A 19,856-nucleotide genomic window follows, 5' to 3' on the forward strand; every position below is an offset into this window, starting at 1 on the left:
CTTTCAGAATTTCTGATCACCTATGGTCCCCTCCCAGCAGATATAGACTTCGGTGAAGAACTTACCGAGGCTCATGGTCTTATTGCTGAGTGTTTGGAGGCTCTCACCAAGCCTCTCGACACCCCCACGCCACCAGAACCCGTTATCGATACGGCCCAGGAAGAGGTTATTATTAGCTTCACCACAGAACTAGAAGCAGCCAACGAAAAGGCTGCCGATTTTTGGCAAACCTTGTGCGATAACCAGGAAGATTCTACTGAGATCATCCGAGGTCGCGACGAGGTTATCGTTGCTTTGAAGATTGAGTTGGAGGAATCGAAGGCTGAAGAAGAAGAGCTTCGGTTCCGTCTGGCACTACACCAGGGAAGTCTCGCCATTGCTGATGAGAATCTCGCTGATGCTGAGGATGAAATTCTTCACATCACCTCCGTTGCGAAGGCCTGGGAAGTCCAAGCCAACGCTACCATTGCCGATCTCCACTCTCGTATCTCCGTCTCCGCTACCACAGTCAAACCCCAATGCCGCCATGCCCCTACCAAGCCTCGTTACCTGACCCCTCGTTCTCAAGATCCCCGTACCATTAGCAATTAGCGAGAAAAGCCACTTGAAAATGGGTCCCCAAAGCCGGCGTTAAAAGGTCAGCCCCTTTGGTAAAAAATGGCAAACCAAAGGGGCCAGCCCCGCCACCTGTTTCTGTTCTTCCTGCTGCTGCTGTGTCTGAGGATAAGATGTCCGAAGACTCTCTTGTTGTCACCTGTTCCGTCTCCCAGAATCCCGACTCCTTCGTTCCCACCTATGCTCTCATCGATACGGGAGCATCAGGTTATGCGTTCATTGATCAAGGTTTTGTGAAAAAGCATGGACTCTCCTTGGAACCCCTGAAAACATCACGCCTACTCGAGGTAATCGATGGTAGGCCAGTCAAATCAGGAAAAATTACCCATGTTGCTCGCCTCTCGTTAGATATCCATGGCCATCAGGAAACTGCTTTGTTTTTCGTTACCCATCTAAGTCACTATCCGATAGTGATGGGAATGCCTTGGATGCGACAACATGATGTTACCATCCGACCAAAAGAAAATCTGCTTGTTTTCGATTCTCGGAACTGTTGTCAACACTGTTCACTTAGTGGAACGGCAGTTACTGTCCATGGCATTTCGATTCCCTTACCGGAATACCATACGGTTGTCGCTTCAGGAACGGATAAGCCTAATGTCAATGTCGAACAGTTAGTACCAAAGGAATTTCATCACCGTCTCCACATGTTTGAAGAGTATGATGCCTCAGTCCTACCACCGCACCGGCCATCCCACGATATCGAAATTGTTTTAGAAGAAGGAAAACGACCACCGTATGGACCAATATATGGCCTTTCCCAGGTGGAACTAAAAGCGCTACGGGAATACCTCGATGAAAATCTACCCAAGGGATTTATTCGAGCCAGTGAATCACCAGCGGGACCACCCATACTATTCGTAAAGAAAAGTGATGGGACTCTTCGGCTCTGCGTGGATTATCGAGGCCTCAATGCAATCACGGTCAAAAATCGGTATCCGTTACCACTTCTGAAGGAAACTCTGGCTAAACTATCAAAGGCACAGTATTATACCAAGTTGGATTTGCGATGGGGATACAATCAAATCAGGGTAGCAGAGGGGGATGAATGGAAAACAGCGTTTAGGACTCGTTATGGACATTTCGAGTATACTGTAATGCCATTTGGATTAGCGAATGCCCCTGCCACATTTCAGCATTGGATCAATGATATTCTACGCCCCTACCTCGACCAATTTGTAACGGCGTATTTGGACGATATCCTGATTTATTCCGAAACTCTATCAGAACACAAGGAACACATTCAAAAGGTTTTGAAAATACTTGATGAGAATCATGTCCATCTTAAACCTGAGAAGTGTGAGTTTATGGTTCAAGAAACGAAATATCTTGGTTTGATTCTCACCCCGGATGGGAATCGAATGGATCCAAAGAAAGTTGTCGATGTTCTGGAGTGGTCTACACCAAAGAATGTTCATGATGTTCAAGTATTTTTGGGATTTGCGAATTTTTATCGACGGTTTATTTTAGGATATTCAAGGATTGTTGCTCCGCTTACGGCTTTGACCAAGAAAAATATTAAATTCGAATGGACGGATGAAAGGGAGGAAGCATTCCAGACATTGAAAAAGATGTTCATAACGGCACCCATACTAATGCACTTTGATCCGGATCGAAAAATCGTGGTAGAAACCGATGCATCCGACTATGTTTCTGCTGGAATCCTGTCCCAACGTGACGACGAAGGAATTCTACATCCAGTCGCTTTCTTCTCTAAGAAACATTCCCCTGCGGAATGTAACTATGAGATCTATGACAAAGAACTTCTGGCAATTGTACGATGTTTTGAGGAATGGCGACATCATTTGGAAGGGGCACAATTCCCAATCGAAGTCCTCAGCGATCATAGAAACCTCGAATATTTCATGTCAACAAAGCTATTAAACCGTCGACAAGCCCGTTGGTCGGAATTTCTTTCACGTTTCGATTTTGTCATTCAATTTAGACCAGGGAAACAAGGGGCAAAGCCGGATGCATTGACTAGGAGGTCGGGTGACCTACCTAAGGAGGGGGATGAACGATTGACGCATCAAAGCCAGGTGGTTTTGAAGCGAAAAAATTTGGATTCAAAGCTAAGTTTGTTCGCGGGTTCTTTTTCAAATGAATCCGCTGAAGGAATGTCCACTGTAGAGGAGTTGTTTTTAAATGCTTACCAAGTTGACAGTTTCCCGAACAAAGTACTCGCGATGCTTCGGAACGGCGTCCGTCACTCGAATAAGATCTCGCTTGCCGAATGTACGGAAGACAATAACGGTCGGCTACTTTATCGTGGCGCACTCTATGTACCGGATGACAACGATCTTCGGCTAAGACTCCTAAAGGAACATCATGACAACCCATCGGCAGGCCATCCAGGCAGAGCGAAGACTTTGGAACTCCTGAATCGAGAGTACTACTGGCCACAGATGCGAAAATATGTCGACCAGTACGTTAGGAATTGCAATGTGTGTGCCCGTAGTAAGGCACCACGCAATGCACCCTTTGGAGTACTCCGCCCCATGCCAATACCTGATGGACCGTGGACGGATGTGTCAATGGATTTTGTTACAGATCTTCCTGAAAGCAATGGGTACAATGCAATCCTGGTTGTGGTAGATAGGTTGACTAAAATGCGACACCTTATACCGACAACTAAAGAGGCGGATTCAAAGGAAGTAGCGAGGCTATACATTGAAAATGTTTGGAAATTACATGGACTACCTGAAACTATGGTATCTGATCGAGGAACACAATTTGTTGCGGAGTTTTGGAGGTCCCTTTGCGATCGCCTAGAAATATCGCCAAAGTTCTCCACCGCGTTTCACCCCCAAACGGATGGACAGACGGAAAGGATCAATGCTGTAATGGAACAATATCTTCGAAGTTATGTTTCCTATCAACAAGATGACTGGGCTCGATGGTTACCAATGGCTGAATTTGCGACCAATAATCACGCTTCAGAAACAACAAAGATATCTCCTTTCTTTGCCAATTCAGGACGGAATCCAAGAATGACGTTCGCTCCTTCAGAACATGGTAGGACGACAGCAGAGGATCAGGCTAATGGTATCGCACGGGAGATGAAGGAGGTATTAGATTTTCTACGAGATGAGTTGTTCCGAGCACAAAGGATTCAAGAAGAGTCTGCCAATACCAGTCGGACTCCCGCTCCTTACTATCGTGTGGGAGATAAGGTTTTCCTATCAACACGTCATGTCCTTACTAAGCGACCCTCAAAGAAACTTGATTGGAAATGTCTCGGACCTTATGCTATTAAACGAGTTGTTAGTCCCTATGCCTACGAACTAGCACTTCCTCGTTCTATGAAAGTTCATCCCGTATTCCATGTCTCTTTATTGTCGTCTGCAGCAAACGATCCTTTACCAGGACAACAACAGTTACCACCACCACCGGTTGAAGTTGAAGGACAGGAGGAGTGGGAAGTTGAGGATATTTTGGATTCCAGGGATCGTCGGGGAAGATTTGAATACTTGGTAAAGTATATTGGTTATGATGAAGCTTCGTGGCAGCCATTGTCGGATGTCGAATACTCGCCCGATATCGTCAAACGATTCCATGAATATTATCCACGGAAGCCTAAGCCTACCAGGAGGTAGGCTTTAGAGGGGGGAGTGGTCTGTAACGGCAGCTAGGTGGGTTGGCTATGTGAGTTGTCTGGGTATAAGGGAGAAGGATTATGTAGTGTGGTTGGGTTTAGCGAAGCGGGTTTCTATTATGTTCTTTCTGTTTCTGTTATGCGAGGGTATGAGTCAGCATTGGGATAGGGTATGGATATATAAGGGGGGCGTTGTCTCGTGATTTCTTGTTTCTCTTTCTTTTCCTTTCCTCTTTACGCAACCTCTGTATTCTACTCGCTCGCCTCCAGCTCGCAAAGAACTCCCTGATAACAAACCTCGCTTTAAAAACACTTTATTCTATTCCCCTCGGTTTACCCTGGTATACCATACCAGGTTGAGCCATTTCGTCCCCGATCGTACGGTCGCGTTTTGTTGTTCCAAGCGAAAGAAACACTACGAAAACTGGCTTCTAGCGAAGAATTCTCCAGCCTTGACCTCCCGAAGGGAAGGAAAAGAAACCTATCCGAAACTTCACTCTACGCCGCCAGAAGAACTGGACACTCAATTATGTCGCAGCAAGCTTCGCTCCAGTCCTTTTTTACCCAGTCTTCACAGCAAGGGACAGCCCCCTCGCAGATCAGGAACACCCAGGTTCCCGACCCAACCCCATCCGGAGCTCAGGAACAGGAATTCTCCTCGACCTTTGCAACAGAATCCGACTACAACGACCCATACCAACCGAGAATCGACTACCTATACCCGAGCATTGTCCCCCAGGATACTCACACCCAGACGGACCTGAACTACATTACCTGGGCCATTAGACATGCCACCAGCCAAATCTGCCCACCCACCGACAGGATTGAAATCCTCGAAGAGCAAACGACCACACTCCGGAGAACAGTGGATACACTGAGGCACCAAATCGAGGCGCAGACAACTATGATCACCAGTATGCACTCGGCGATCCATCTTCTCCTCAATAAACAACCACAACCGCAGCAACCGCAACAACCACAACAAAACCAACAGCAACAACAGCAATAACAGCGAAAACAACAACCGCAGGGACAGAGAATGCCCCCTCCAGCGGCCCCTCAAATAATTCCCCAAGCAGCGCCTCAGGCAGCCCCTCAGGCCCCCCCACCCGCACCCCCCCAACAAGCCCCACCCCGTGGATGGAAAGCAGGCACCTGGGCCGCCGTGGCCTCGGCACCCGGTCCCGCTCAAGGAAACTTCCAGGTTGTTGAGAGAAGAAAGAAATCCGCAAAGCCAAAAGCGGACCCCCTCTTCAAGCCAGAATATACCAAAATCAACAGAGAAATCATTGTTGAAACCACTGCCCCATCCGACGTCAACCCCTCCGAGATCAGGACCCTAGTCAATGCAAGAATTCAGGACGAATCCTGCCACTTCATTTCAGCAAGGAGAACACCCAAGGATAACTTTATCCTGGAAACAAAGTTCGTCACCCCAGCAACAAAGGCAATGGAATACGCCAAAGAAATTGAGGAGGCTCTCCTCACTCTACAAGTACCAGTCGCCATCATCCGGGCAAACTCCAAATGGTCAAAGTTCCTTATTCACGGAATCCCCACAACGGTCGGAGAAGGCGTCGAGGCAGGACAACTGGTAGCATCCGAAATTAGAAGCAACTATGGAGAGAACTTCCAACTTGCCCAGGTTCCCCGCTGGATCTCCAGAGCAGAGACTCGAATGGAGAAAACCCACTCATCAATGGTCATCGCACTCCCAGGACAAGTTACAATGGAAACACTAGGAGTTAAGTTCCTATCCCTCTTTAACCGAAGCTGCCACATCGAGGCCTTCCTCCCAACCTTCCCAGACACCCAATGGGCGAAGTGCCTCGAATACGGTCACCGCCAGGAGAAATGCAAAAACAACGGGAGATGCGGTCATTGTGCCGGAAATCACCTCACCAGTTTCCACCCATGCAATCAATGCCAGGGAGGATATAGATGCACCCACACCCCAATCAGATGTCTGAACTGCAAAGGAATCCATAAGGCCTTCGACCCAGCATGCCCCGAAAGAGTCAAACGCCGATTCCTTAACAAAGGAAAAGAAAACGCCCCACCCGCTCAAGACCCACCGGCCGCACCCGTCCAAGAGTCGATAGTTCAAGTACCAGCCACCGCCCCAGTCGGAGCCACACCCGTTCCCGAAGATGACCAACCCATGACAAATAATGCTTAGGCCTCGAACCACCGCGCTCGCACACCAACTCAATTGTGCACGGAGCGAACTTATTACCAAGGCGGCGGTAGAAGAAGCGGAAACAGACTCTAGTATTTATTTCCTATTACTACAAGAACCATGGACCTCAGCAGAGGGATACCCACCAGAATCAAATCTCTTTTACATTTTTACAGCCAGCAATACCAATACAAAATGCGCAACATACGTCCGCAAACATGCCAACCTCAAACCAAAACACCACTACACACACGATAATTTCATAGTATCGATTACGGTAGAAATCCAGAACAAGAAAACCCAAATCCTGAACATATACTCCCCAGGCCGAAGTGGCCCCTTCGCTCAAATAGCAAGTACAATCCAAACCCTTGATAATTGTCTAGTAATGGGAGACTTCAACTGCCACCATCAAATGTGGTACGGAGTAAATTCACATGAATACAGAAACAATATTCGAGCAGACAGCGTCAATGGTGCACGACTAAAACGATGGATAACCCGACAGAAACTGTCCCTCCTGAACGAACCAGGCGTCTTTACGCATTTCCCCAGAGACAGAGGGAAAAGGCCCACAACCATCGACCTTACATTTGTAAAAGGCCCAATACTCGACCACAACCTACGATGGAGCACTGAACCCTACGGAGCGGGCTCAGACCATGGGAGAACCTCCGTTCACTTACACCTGGAGAAACCACCTTTTGTACCAAGACGAATGTGGCGACAAACAGACTGGAAGCTATTGGAAAACCACATGTCAAACATTTCCATCCCTGCAGAGGCATGGGAAACCAAGGAACACACGGAACAAACTGTCGATTTCTTCCTAGAACTGGTCAGGGCAACAGTCAGCATAGTAACACCACTCTCGAAGGAGGGGGTAAGAGCCAACTCCTGGTGGTCAGATGAAATGAAACAAATGAAGGCAAGGGTAAACGCAGCAGAAAGGAAGGCGAGGAACACAAGGAAACCCAATCACGTGGAGGAACACCGGAAAGCTTGCAGAGAATGGACAGTCATGATCCGGAAAGCAAAAGCGGACCAGCGGGAAAAGACGATGAACGAGGCGAAAGGTACTGAAGTCTGGAGAATCCTAAACGCAGGAAGGAGAAGAGACACAATCATACCAACCATACAAGGTGAAGAAACGTTTGCGGGGAAGTGTCAAGCTTTAAGAGCCCAACTTTTCCCCTCGAAACGGACGTCCCCCGACCATCCCCCCCTAAACATTAGACCCCTTTCTTTTGACCTCAGCAACACCTTCGACATAGTCACCCCCGAAGAACTTAATAAAGCAATCGACTCCTGTCCAGCGCACTCGGCGACCGGCCCGGATGGCATCCCTTATACCTTTATTAAAGCAATAGTCAGAGCAAACACAACTCTAATCCAAGACATGTTCTCCGCCATGCTCCGGCATGGTGTACACCCAGCGGAATGGAAATTAGCTAAGTGTATCCCGATCCCGAAACCCGGTAAAGCAAACTACCATGAAGCGAAAGCCTACCGGCCCATCTCCCTTCTACAATGTTTCAGCAAAATCCTGGAGAAGATAGTGGCGCAAAGACTCTGCACCGCTGGAGAAATTTTAGGCACACTCTCAGCGAATCAATTTGGAGGAAGACCAACCATCTCGGCAATCGACGCCCTCCTGAGAACCTTGACACCAATACAACAAAACCTACTACTGAAAAACAGTACCGGAGTCGCTCGGCGAGACAGACCAGCGATCCTAACCAACGACATCCAAGGAGCATTTAACTGCGTCGACCACCTACTCCTCGCGGAAATCATGTACCAACAAAAATTCCCTACCTACTTAACAGAATGGTGCAAGGAATTCAATACTGGCAGAAAACTACAGTTTCAATTTAACCATGAGCTAGAGGAACCACAACCTTATGATTCTGGAGTGCCGCAAGATAGCCCCATGTCCCCGGTACTATTCATGATCTATGCTGGAGTAATCCTGGACCCAACAAGTAGCCCGAAAGAGATGGACACCACATATATCGACGACGATGCACTGGTGCAAATATCCAAAACACCAGGCTTCACAATCAAGAGAATGGAGGAACGAATGAGAGAGAGACTAATAAAAGCCGAGCCACTCCAAATCAAGTACGACCCGGATAAATCCGACCTGATCTTCTTCCGGCCCACTACATCATCCACACAACAACTACGACTTTCGGTCAAAATTAACAATACCAACATACACCCCAAGGAGAGGTTGAAATATGTAGGAGTCTGGATAGATCCGACCCTCTCCTTCCGGCCCCACATTGAAGCAGCGATCGCAAAAGGCCTTAAAGCCCTCCACCAGATTCGATACACCGCCCGCCTGCCAGGAATAACGGTTAAAACAGTCCATCACATTATAACACAAGGCTTCCTCCCAAGTCTACTCTACGGATCCGAGGCTTGGTGGACTGGCGCAGACCACATTATAAGATCCCTCGAACCACTATATAATGAAGCGGCCCGGGTTATCACCGGCCTACCACGATGGACCAAAAGAACTAAACTCCTCCGAGAAGCAGGCCTACCCCCCTTAGAACATCTCCTGACATATCGCTCAAGAAAGTACGGAACTAGAATACTCTGCACCGACGCAACCCACCCCAACAACGAATCTCTGATCGAGCTCCTCCCATACAGAGAAGCAAATATCAAAGGAACAGGCTTACACACAATCGCCTCCCTACTACTCCCATACCAGACCCCCGGAAATGCGAGAGATAAGTGGAACCAAAACAAACTACTACGCGACCACCTGTTGGAAGAATGGAACACACAATCAATACCGAACTACCATCATCGGGGGGAATTCCGCCCCCCTCCCAAGATAGCGAAACTCACCCTTACGGAAGCAAAGAAAGTATTTCGGATCCGGTGCCAAACCACCCGAGTCGACAAACACGCAGTATACACAGACTCCGAACCATGCCAGTGTGGGATGGAAAACTCAGCGAAACATATACTTATGGAATGCCCAGCATGGGCTCGAATCCGCGCCCCCCTGATAGAGAAGATCCCCGGAGCGATGACCTGGGAAAACTGAATGTTTACAAACCTGAGAACGGACCCCATCCTACAATTTGCGAAACAATCTCAACTCTCGAAATGGTACGAGTCGGCGGAGGCGGAGGCGGACCTGGAAGAGGGGATGGAAGAAAATGACCGGGAATGGGATTAGGAAGGGGAGTTTCCTTTTACTCTTTAAAATTGTTTTTATTTTTTTGATTTGATGGATCCAGCGCTCGAGTCCGCTGAGATATGTTATTTCTCCTTGTCGTTGGGTTTTCTGGTCGAAGTGTTGTTCTGGATTTTCCCTGTTATTGTTCGCGCTTGTTTTGTTCTTGTTTTTGTTCTTGTTTGTTTGCGTTTGCGTTTGTTGTTTTTTTTTTTTTTCTTTTGTTCGGTTCGGTTCGTGTTTGAGGCGGTTGGGTCGGCGTGCGATAAGTCTTGTACTTCAAAGCAATATAAGTTTCTTCTTCTTCTTCTGTACTTCACAGTTACGAATACTATTTGGTTCGCGCTACGTCATAGGGTTTACCCGGTATCCTAGACCAGGTATAACCATCCATAGTCCACAGTCCTCGTTCTTGCCTTAGGTGTACCCTTCGGCCCCATAGTCTATAGTCCATAGTCCACGAACCTTCTACGTCTACGTCTTCGCCTCGGTTGTATTCCTTGGCTTCATAGTTCCTACGCCCATAGTCCCCGTTACAGCTCCTCCGGTTCAGTACCTCTTGCCCCAAAGCGCCAACGACTCCCAAGACGACCTGAAGAACATGAAACTTACTGACTAAGGAGTCTGAAATAACTTACCTACCATTGACTCTACTGCCAGCCACACTCAGAGTAGTCAATCGACCACCGCCGCCCAAATAGCTCGTAAAGGCTTTCTCCGTTTTTCCGAAACTCTCACTGGAAGAAGCAGTGCTAGAAGTGTAAAATTTCATCTCCCCGGCGATCATACTGATCTTGTTGAAGTGCAGGAGCAGGCTCAAGCAAGAGAGGCACCAGAGGTGGAGGAAATAGTTGATACCAGCTACTCAGAGTATGATGATTCTTCAGAGAACGAGCCCGAGAGTTCTGAGGAGAATATAGATAAACCGGAGGATTAACCTCAGGCCTCCAGCCAGAGGTTTCAGACTGTCGGAAAGAGACCTCGCACAGTTCCACCCACTACTGCCAAAGCACTGGTCAATGCTCGGAGGAAAGCAACTGTTACAGTAGCGGAGGCAATTGCTTCCTCCGACGTGTCAGTGGACGTGATACAGGTTTGACTCTCTTCTGCTCATTTCATTGGTTTTATTCAATAGACTCGGAGGCTAACTGTTCAGAGGGGAGCTCGACCTGGCACAAAGGTAATCCGGAAACAAGGTCAGGGTAGAGCAGCACCCATTTTGCAACCCAGTGAAAATGCATCTCAGAGAGCACTCCCGGCATCCCAGAGAGCACTGCCGGCATCTCAGAGAGCATCCACTTCAGCACCCAGCCAGAATGCATCTCAGAGACCACTCCCGGCATTCCAGAGAGCACCGCTAATACCCACACAGTCTAGGCCTTCTGAACCTGTTTATTCTCATGATTACAGCTCTTCGATGCGCCATATCAATCTTTACTCAATGAGCTCTCGATATGGGGGGAGTCCTCACCTACTTACCGGCCATATCGTTCTTCACCTCCTATTGACAGAATTGGCGAGAGCTCTGTGAGCAGTCCTTGGATTCCTTCCAGCCCTCAAATTCCTTCAGCCCAACCTCACAGCTAAATTTGATCGCAAGGAGTCTACGAAATCGACTATCTTCCCTTATCCAGGGATAACGAGAATGCTCTGACAGTGGAAAATGAGATTCGTATTCCAGAGAGGAGTCACGACGTCTTTGAGAATACTGGCGACATTCCTTCGAGCCAATTGACTCAGAGGTCTGTAATCCCTGACTCTAGGAGTGAAAATGTACTGTCAGTGCAGGTGATTTCCCCTGAAACAATTGTGAGTGCTCTGGAAGCATAATTGAGAATGGTAGGTCAGAAGTCTCCACTCCCGTGTCCGTTCCCACTTGATGCACAAGGTGAAAAGGTGCCTGGTGGACTCTATGATATACGGGCTTGGAAATCTTGTGGGGCTTGAGGCAAGGGCGGCTCAAGTCGAATATCTTTTGAAGAATGATCGTTTTTTGAGCCCCCAGCAGCATTGCGAGGTATGATCAATGCCCAGTGAGTACTTGGAATGCCCACAGAGCACTCAGAAATGCTCAGAGAGCACTTGTGAAAGCCGTTAACAGATACTAGACCTACCGACTGCACTTCCTTGCCCCGGATATCATCGATATATTGTATTTTTAATACTTTGATAGCATCAGGATGCGAGAGGTTAGGGACCCCAAATTCTTACAGCGGATAACTCCTACATTGATTTGCTTGATAGTGACAGCGATCTGGCACAGTATTCGGGCGTAGTCGACAGGGACTTATGTTAAGCCTGATCATTTTCAGTCGCAGAATGAGAGCGTTGTTAGTAAGTATTGCCCAATGCGTTCACTGGTATGACGGGTGCTTTGGGAGCAGTGACGGATGCTCTCAGAATTCTGCGGACTCCCGAGTGCTTTAGGAGCAGTGATGGATGCTCTCAGAGCTATACTGGGTTGCCGAGCTGACATCCCTCCTCGAGTGGAAAAGTTCAACAGTATGAGTGACATATGGAAAGGGAGGAGTAGACAGAATCAGGAGGCAACATTGGAGGTAATCAAGGATAACCTTCGAGAAAACGTATGCTACTATGGCGGCAATGGGTGTTCTATTCTAAATACTTAACTTGATAGATACGAGAAAAGAAGGGTGTAACGATTGAGGTGATACCGGACGATGGGTTTAGCGAGGACGATAAAGCTTTGGCTGCGGATCTTACCACATTCCGAGATGCTCGGAGAGCATTCAGGGGTGCTCCAGGAGGTCCTTCAAGTTCTGACAATGGCCAGAACGAGGTGATTCATGCCCAACTTCGCGGCATTGACAGTGAAGAGAAGGGAGAGGAGGAAGAAGAGGAGCAAGAACTACCAGTAGCGGGAGATTGCGAAGGGAGCGGGGAGGAAGATGTCTAGAACACTCGCGAGTGCTTAGGGAGAATACTTGTAAATGCGTGGGGAGAACACTCCCGAGTACGTCGGGGATAGCTGGAGATTTGTTCCGATTCATATTTTGTATTATATCCAGTAAGGGAGTTCAAGGAGGTATTGTCGTTAGTATTCAGTAATAGACAGGGGATCACAGTCTTGAGTGCTCTGTAAACAGTCTTGAGTGCTCTGTGAACAGTACAGATTGTAAGGGTATACCTGGAGAGAACAGGGCATCGGGGGTGCACCAGGTTCAAAGACCCGATTCCAGGTGCCACTGGAGCACTCGCAGTACTCCAGGAACTACGGGAGTGATACCATAGCAGTCAGGAGTGCTACAGGAGCAGTCAAGAATCCTTCAGGAGCAGTCATAGTGTGTTCAGGGGCAGTCAGGAGATACGAGTATCAAACTGACACTCTCAAGCGAGGGGACTAGCGTCGGGGTAGCGCCGGACGCTCGCGCTCAGTGTTCAGGCGGGGTCGGAGGGCTAGTGCAGGCTGGGGCCAACTAGGATGCACCGGGGCGGAAAGATGCATGCCACACTATGCCAGGAGCACTTGCCGTATCTCTGGAGAGGTAGTTTACCTACCGAGTGTAACGGGGGTCCTTTCTAAAGAGAAATAGAATTGGATAGAATAGAGACGGCCGTGCAAGATAGACAATCAGGTTGCAGATTATTCAAAGATACTATCGCTAGAACTCAATAATCTTTAAGGGCTCTGCTACCGATAAGAACTTGGTTTTTCTTTCTGATGAAGACTGGAGAGAACAGGACTGAAGGGCGAGAATGAACCTGAGTACTTATACTCCGAAGGCCTCTATTCTCTGCTCCTAACTCCTTACTAAGTTCCGGTGGGCCTTCCCTCAGTACCGGAAACAATACCACCGCTACCCCGCTTTTCTCTAAGCGTCAGCAGGTGTTTCCGATACCCAAGGCAACGACCCTTAGTCAAAGCCTTTGTAACACCTGCAGCCTTGGTTGCCACACAACCGAGGACCTGCATGAATGAGCTACCGCTCAGGTGTAAGCTTAGTCATTGCTGTAGAGCTTTTCGCTTATTGTAGACTTCCCTAGCATAGTCCCTGCCCTTCGGCGGACATACAATGCTCAGAGGATACAGAGGATCACCGGACAATCAGAGCTTCACTCTGGCCGGTCTTCTAGTCACTGGCGAGGCATAGACTCGTCAGTCATTGCTCCCATGAATAGATCCCCTTCCTAGCGCCCGGAATGTAGTTACTCTAACAGCTGGTAGCTAACCACACTGCCGGTACTTGCATATCACCGTGCAACTGGCTTCTAACAATAACTCTCAGCATGTAACCGGGCCCTGTGTGTACTCATACACCAGACAGTTGAAATGGCTCCGTTACACCGAGCGCCCTGAACGCCCTGAGCACCTCGGGCGTCTGGTAAAGGCTGCAGGTTTGCTGATGAATTCTGGATTCTTATAATATATTTTTTTTTCTGACTCTTTATTTATAGTTTATAAACCCCTCTCTTAGAAGAGTATCCCGAGTTCTAGAAAGGGAAATATTTGTAGCCTTTGGTGAAATTCCCTGAAAAATAAAATTCATAAAACTTGCATGAAAGAGAATATATGTGGGAAGGAAAAATGAACAAAGAAAAATGCAAAGAATAAAGAATTTCCCAAATCGGAAGAAGAATTCCCGAAATTAATATGAAACTCCTGAAGTGAATACTAAACTCCCAAAGTGAGCTAGTATATTCCTGAAAAGAATAAAGAAAAGGAAAGACTGGGGAGTCGGATTTGTACTGATGGGAACCCTGTTCCAGTATATATTACTTCCAGCACCAGAATTTCAGTTTTCCTAAGGCTCAATAGGCAGCATGATGTAGATGCTACCTGCAAACCCTTGAGTTCAACTTCCCGCCTTTTTCTTTTTGTATTTATTTGAAAATAATCCTTAAAAATCAACATAAGCCTTATAATTCTTATAATTCTTAACAATCCTTATAATCTTTATAATCCTCAATAACTCTTAAAATCCAAAAAAGCCTTAAAATCCGAAATAATTCTTATTTGAGATAATGCTTATTGATTGAAGTTTATTATTGGAGAGGTAAAAACGGGATAAGAAATACGCTGCCAAAACGGTTAAATAAGTGTTACCTGAGCCTTATATAACGTTTATTTTTTTTTACCAAATCGGGCGTTAAAGTATTGGCTAAAGAAAAATGTTGATGACATTCCAGAGGTCTATTTTAGAACCTTGGAATTTCCAGTTTTCGACAGCCTGCATTGTCTAGTACGTCATCCGTTCCATATAAATATATGTACAGCCCGCGCTGCTGTAACATGTTGGGAAAAGTCTAGATATTTAATACGGAATCCTTCACCGACTGCTTTCAGCTCTCTCTCCCTGTGTAACCACTCTGACACCAGACTCCGCCACAGCGATCTTCTGGCTCTTCTTCGCCACGCGCCCAGCTGTTCTTTTTATGGCTAGGGAGGAACAGCAGGAGAAGAATTTGTTGCCAAGCGGCAACAGTTCGATCACCAGAGTCAAATTTACGCATAGTAATCGGATCTACCTACGTACTCTAGTCTCTTGAGTGCGGCAGGGTCGGCTGCAGTCGGATTGAATATTCAGCGTGGCAATTGAGCCGATCTCCACAAATTTAAAAGCAAAATGGCTTTACGACGCTGGGTTGGTTGAGTTTGGAGATGGCCGGCTTTACCTGCATGTGACTCGTCAGGCGGCCCGCATCGAATGTCTCACAAGCCTCCTATCAATTTGTCACAACTCCATTAGCTAAGCTTGCCATTGTTCATTGGTATGAATAGTAGAGTATCTATATATGTACATATAAAGCGCTGGCACCCGTGAATATTGCTTGTGCTTCTACTCTGCCTGGTTCTCCTTTCTATCATTCTTCTCTTATCAACTCCATCATCAGGATCTTATTTAGGTCAGAAATATGCCTTTTTGTGGTTTCCGCTGTTGTCGCGTCCCCTGGCCGAAGAAAAAGCAGAGACTTGTACGTGTCCTCCCGCGTTACTCATTCGAATTCTACCTTGTAGCTACGGTGTATTAACTTCACTGCTGTGACCCGGTTTAGCCGGACCATGAACAGAATGGACTGCAAGAAATCCACAATAACACCCTCGGACCACAGACAGAGTTGGACCAGGAACTTAGCAAGCTCCCCCAACCGCCTAGAAATAACCTTCAAGTCAGGCAGCCGGTGTAAGTCTTCTAATTCAAATCAGAGAGGAATCTGTTCTTTGTCTAACAGATGCCTAGCGTCGATACCGGACCAGGAGTAGGCTTAAAAATATTATATGATCCTAAAGACGCTGTAGTAGAGTAATTAAGCCCAACCTGATATTGGGATGAGGTAGCCTTACTTATGACCTTGTGCCTCAGCATCATCGCGATCCATGGCCTAAATGGACACCGTGAGAGAACATTTACTGCCGATAACAATGTCAATTGGCTCTCATCTCTTCTGCCTCAACAGTTTCCAAAGGTCCGGGTCATGACATACGGTTACGACGCGAAGACCCACAGTTCTGGGACCCTGACACAGGAGTTTCTCCACGGGCATGCAGAGCAGTTTGTGCAAGATGTCACTGAAAGAAGACAGGATACAGAGGTTTGTCAAATATCCAGCTTCGCTATACGAGAATAAGATGCTAACAGACATGTCCGGTATAGACTACGCGCCGTCCAATAATCTTTGTGGCGCACAGCTTGGGCGGCCTTGTGTTAAAGAGTGTAAGCCTCAATATAGTCCTATGTTCAATTGAGATGCATAAAACGGACGGTTAACGGGTAGGTTAAAGGCCTTGAGTCTGTCAAGTGGCTATAACCAGCATCATCGAGAGGATCAGATGAGCTTCAAGATCTCAACCTACGGGATCCTCTTCATGGGCACACCTCATAGCGGTGGCCAAGGTGCCAGGCTCGGTGAATTGGCGGTGAATATCGCATCCATCTGGTTAAACACGAACTCGCAGCTGCTCAAGCATCTCCAAACCAATTCGGAATGGCTGGATCAAACGCAGATGCGCTATCTACCCATCTCCGGTGAATTTAATACGAAGTTCTTTTATGAGGCATATGCGACACCAACCGTTGGGGGAAACGAACTACTTGTAAGTGCTTCTTCCGGGGTTGCCGATACTACCGTCGACAGGTTTCGGTGGTCTAACAGCGTGGTAGATTGTGCCGAAACATTCGGCGTGTATCCCAGGAGCACTTGACGCGAGCAACATCAGGATCCAAAAGAATCACGTTAATATGGTGAAATATGCGGCTGAGGATGACGAAGACTTTCAGAAGATTTGCAGGCAGCTGAAGGTGATGCTGAAGGAGGCGTTAGTGAAGGTGGAAGATAATTGGAGAAATAGTGACATTGTAAAAAGGGGTTAGTAGCCATTTTATAGTCGCTGTATGAATTAATTATTAGTCCCTTACGAATATACATCTCATGTTTTTTTAAATAGCTACCGGCCTTCCACAAGTCTTATATAACATCACTCCAGAAATACCTTTCCCGACCAATCGGAACTTTACGGGTCGGGAGGACGTGTTAAAGAGTATCCACGAGATCCTACAGTGTCCCGTACTGGACGGTGCCCACCGAAATGCTGTCGCCCTTTATGGGATCGGAGGAGTGGGAAAGACACAGATCGCCGTTCAATATGCCCATCTCTATCGCAAGTGCTATACCTCCATCTGGTTTGTGAATGCCGAGTCTGTTGCAAGCCTGATGGAGGGACTTGTTCGCATTGGCCAAAAAATACTACAGTTCCATGCTCGATACTGGGGAACAAACCATGCCAGTATATCAACGCTCGTAGGGGTGCGACCGGACACTATTGATGATACAACGGGCAAGATCATTGACACTGCCGTGGCGATTGAGGCTGTTAAATCGTGGTTGGGGGCGGAGGAGAACCAGAATTGGCTACTGATAGTCGACAATTACGATGATCTAGAGAACGTCAACGTGCAGGAGTTCCTTCCGAATGGAAATAATGGGAAGCTTATTATTACCGGAAGGGAAAGCTCGACAGGTAGGCTTGGAACCGGGATCGAGATCAAAGCAGTTGACAGTCAGGATGGCATCGAGCTCATTCTAAGGTGTGCGCAGCGGAATAAAGCTGAGTTTGAACAGGGTTGGTAGATATATATGTTCTTAACCCTTGATTGCGTCTCGTCCAGCGAGCTGACCTAGCGCCTTAGAACGACACCTTGCTGGCGTTGTAGTTGACAAGCTGTCATGTCTGCCGCTCGCTCTTGACCAAGCAGGATCCTTCATCTTCACAAGCGGCATAAGCTTCGAGGACTTCCTCACTCGATTCGATGACGAGTTCCCGAACATCATGAGTAAAAAGCCTCCGAAGAGTGTCTGGCAGTACGATAAGACCATGTTTACGACCTGGGAGATTTCCTTCAAGGGGCTTAGTAAAGAGGCACAGGAGCTTCTCCTCTTGTGCGGTTTCTTTAACCATGATGAAATCTTGCTGGATGTGCTATTACCAGAGGAGAAACTTGTGGAGTTTGGCATTGGTTAGTGTTTTAACGTCTTTATTTTTAGTTTCCTCAAATTTGGATGGGTGCCTAGCTGACGAGTGGGGGAAAACAGGTTCCGTCAATGTCGTTATCGGCGAAATCTTGTCGTTATCATTGGGTAAGCGGAGGACAGATATCAACGCACTCTGGATACATCCCCTGGTCCACCGTTGGTCGCGCGAGAGGCCGGGAACAAACCACAAAAAGCTGTCCGCACAGGCGATTGCCTTGACCGCTGGAGCAATACGTTGTGCCCCACAGGATCGCAAGCCTGAAAACTGGATCTTGGAGAGACAGTTGATGCCCCACATCCACGCATGTGTAGATCACACTTGCCACAGCAATTACTTCGAAGGCTTCGAGCCAGACACAGTTTTACTGGGAAACTTGTTTTCTCTTGCGCATGCGCTTTCTGAAAATCATGATCTGGATAGAGCCCATGCGCTATTCGATTGGCTTCTTCCTGGGATGGAGAGAACTCGGGGGGCGGAGGCGAATGATACGTTATTCACCATGCACTACATGGCACAAGTGCTTTCGAGCCGGGGAAGATATAAGGAGGCACTAAGCTTGAATCAACGTGTATTGGCTGGGCGGGAAAGGGTACTGGGCATGGACCACTCTGATACCCTTGAGAGCTTGCATGACATAGCATACAACTTGAAGCAACTTGGAAATAGCGTGGAGGCTTTAAAGTGGTACCGCAAAGCACTCGAGGAAAAGGAGCGAGTGCTTGGGAAGGAGCATCAATCGACACTCGGCACCCTGGGTAACATGGCGGCTCTTCTTGATGACCAGAGAATGCATGGGGAGGCCATGGAAATGTATCTCCGGGTACTTGAAGGACAGAAGCGAGAGCTGGGGGACGAGCACCCAAAGACGCTTAATACGATGCATGGTATAGCGTCGGTGCTCGATCGACAGGGAAAGTACACTGAAGCATTGGAGTGGAATCACAAGTCATTGGCCGGGCGCAAGAAGGTCTTGGGCATGGAGCATCAGCATACCCTCACCACCATGAACAACATCGGATTGGTATTGAAGAAGCAGGGAAACCGTCGAGATGCGCTGGAATGGTATCAGCAGGCTCTTGCCGGAAGGGAGAAGGTCCTCGGGGCCAATCACCCTGATACGCTCACCTCCGTAAATAATATTGCCAGCCTATTCCATAGTGTCGGGGAGTACGAAGAGTCTTTGAAGTGGCATCAAAGGGCAATGGAGGGGAGGGAGAAGTCTCTCGGGGAAGACCACCCTCTCACATTTCAGTCGTATAATAACGTTGCAGCGCTTTACTTCACACAAGGAAGATATGCGGATGCTCTTTTATGGCATGAGAAAACACTAGCAGGGAGGGAGAAAGTCTTGGGAAAAGATCACTTTTCCACAATCAATACCGTCAATAATATGGCAGTTACGTTCTACAACGATGGTCAGTACGATGAGGCAATGCGGAAATTTGAAAGAGTATTGGCATGGAAGGAGAGCTCCCTCGGGATTAATCACCCGGACCTGGAGCAAATAAAAAATATGCTAGCAGAGTGCAAGAGGAAAGCCGAGGAGTAACATATTTTTTGTGTCGAAAACGGCCGAGGATGGTACCACCGGATACGACTAGTAAGATCTGATAGTGGTGATCAGATATATATATCTTGCTTTGTGAAGCACTGCATGTATAGGCTCCTCACGGGGGGTGAGAAGAGCATAGATAATATAATGTCAAGGATAAACCTTCAACATGACCATTGGCCTACCTATTCGATCCGACCTCTCTTCTGTATTTGATGTCAGGGT

The 19,856-nt window shown here is 47.6% G+C and overlaps 7 protein-coding genes across 7 annotated transcripts; all 7 read left to right on the top strand.

The window, feature by feature from the left end:
* Positions 1 to 624: 624 nt before the first annotated feature.
* On the top strand, positions 625 to 4,211 carry H6S33_009930 (uncharacterized protein; the record flags this gene model as incomplete). Its single annotated transcript, XM_044841368.1, has 1 exon — positions 625 to 4,211. A coding segment is annotated over one exon (3,587 nt), but the record flags the coding sequence as incomplete, so codon positions are not given.
* A 528-nt stretch (positions 4,212 to 4,739) lies between these two features.
* On the top strand, positions 4,740 to 5,219 carry H6S33_009931 (uncharacterized protein; the record flags this gene model as incomplete). Its single annotated transcript, XM_044841479.1, has 1 exon — positions 4,740 to 5,219. One exon carries the CDS (start codon positions 4,740 to 4,742, stop codon positions 5,217 to 5,219), a length of 480 nt encoding a protein of 159 aa, XP_044697074.1.
* A 30-nt stretch (positions 5,220 to 5,249) lies between these two features.
* On the top strand, positions 5,250 to 6,304 carry H6S33_009932 (uncharacterized protein; the record flags this gene model as incomplete). Its single annotated transcript, XM_044841590.1, has 1 exon — positions 5,250 to 6,304. A coding segment is annotated over one exon (1,055 nt), but the record flags the coding sequence as incomplete, so codon positions are not given.
* An 85-nt stretch (positions 6,305 to 6,389) lies between these two features.
* On the top strand, positions 6,390 to 9,456 carry H6S33_009933 (uncharacterized protein; the record flags this gene model as incomplete). Its single annotated transcript, XM_044841701.1, has 1 exon — positions 6,390 to 9,456. A coding segment is annotated over one exon (3,067 nt), but the record flags the coding sequence as incomplete, so codon positions are not given.
* Positions 9,457 to 10,744: 1,288 nt separating this feature from the next.
* H6S33_009934 (uncharacterized protein) lies at positions 10,745 to 11,119 on the top strand (the record flags this gene model as incomplete). Its single annotated transcript, XM_044841812.1, has 1 exon — positions 10,745 to 11,119. A coding segment is annotated over one exon (375 nt), but the record flags the coding sequence as incomplete, so codon positions are not given.
* A 1,107-nt stretch (positions 11,120 to 12,226) lies between these two features.
* On the top strand, positions 12,227 to 12,505 carry H6S33_009935 (uncharacterized protein; the record flags this gene model as incomplete). Its single annotated transcript, XM_044841903.1, has 1 exon — positions 12,227 to 12,505. A coding segment is annotated over one exon (279 nt), but the record flags the coding sequence as incomplete, so codon positions are not given.
* A 2,957-nt stretch (positions 12,506 to 15,462) lies between these two features.
* H6S33_009936 (uncharacterized protein) lies at positions 15,463 to 19,628 on the top strand (the record flags this gene model as incomplete). Its single annotated transcript, XM_044841914.1, has 10 exons — positions 15,463 to 15,522; positions 15,604 to 15,731; positions 15,789 to 15,851; positions 15,912 to 16,140; positions 16,203 to 16,262; positions 16,331 to 16,642; positions 16,710 to 16,914; positions 16,994 to 17,668; positions 17,736 to 18,062; positions 18,139 to 19,628. The coding sequence occupies 10 exons, from the start codon at positions 15,463 to 15,465 to the stop codon at positions 19,626 to 19,628; spliced, it is 3,549 nt and encodes a 1,182-aa protein (XP_044697079.1).
* Between the last annotated feature and the right edge of the window lie 228 nt (positions 19,629 to 19,856).

Source organism: Morchella sextelata, assembly GCF_020137385.1.
Source record: "Morchella sextelata strain SCLS chromosome Unknown scls_4, whole genome shotgun sequence".
Classification (NCBI taxonomy): Eukaryota; Fungi; Ascomycota; class Pezizomycetes; order Pezizales; family Morchellaceae; genus Morchella; species Morchella sextelata.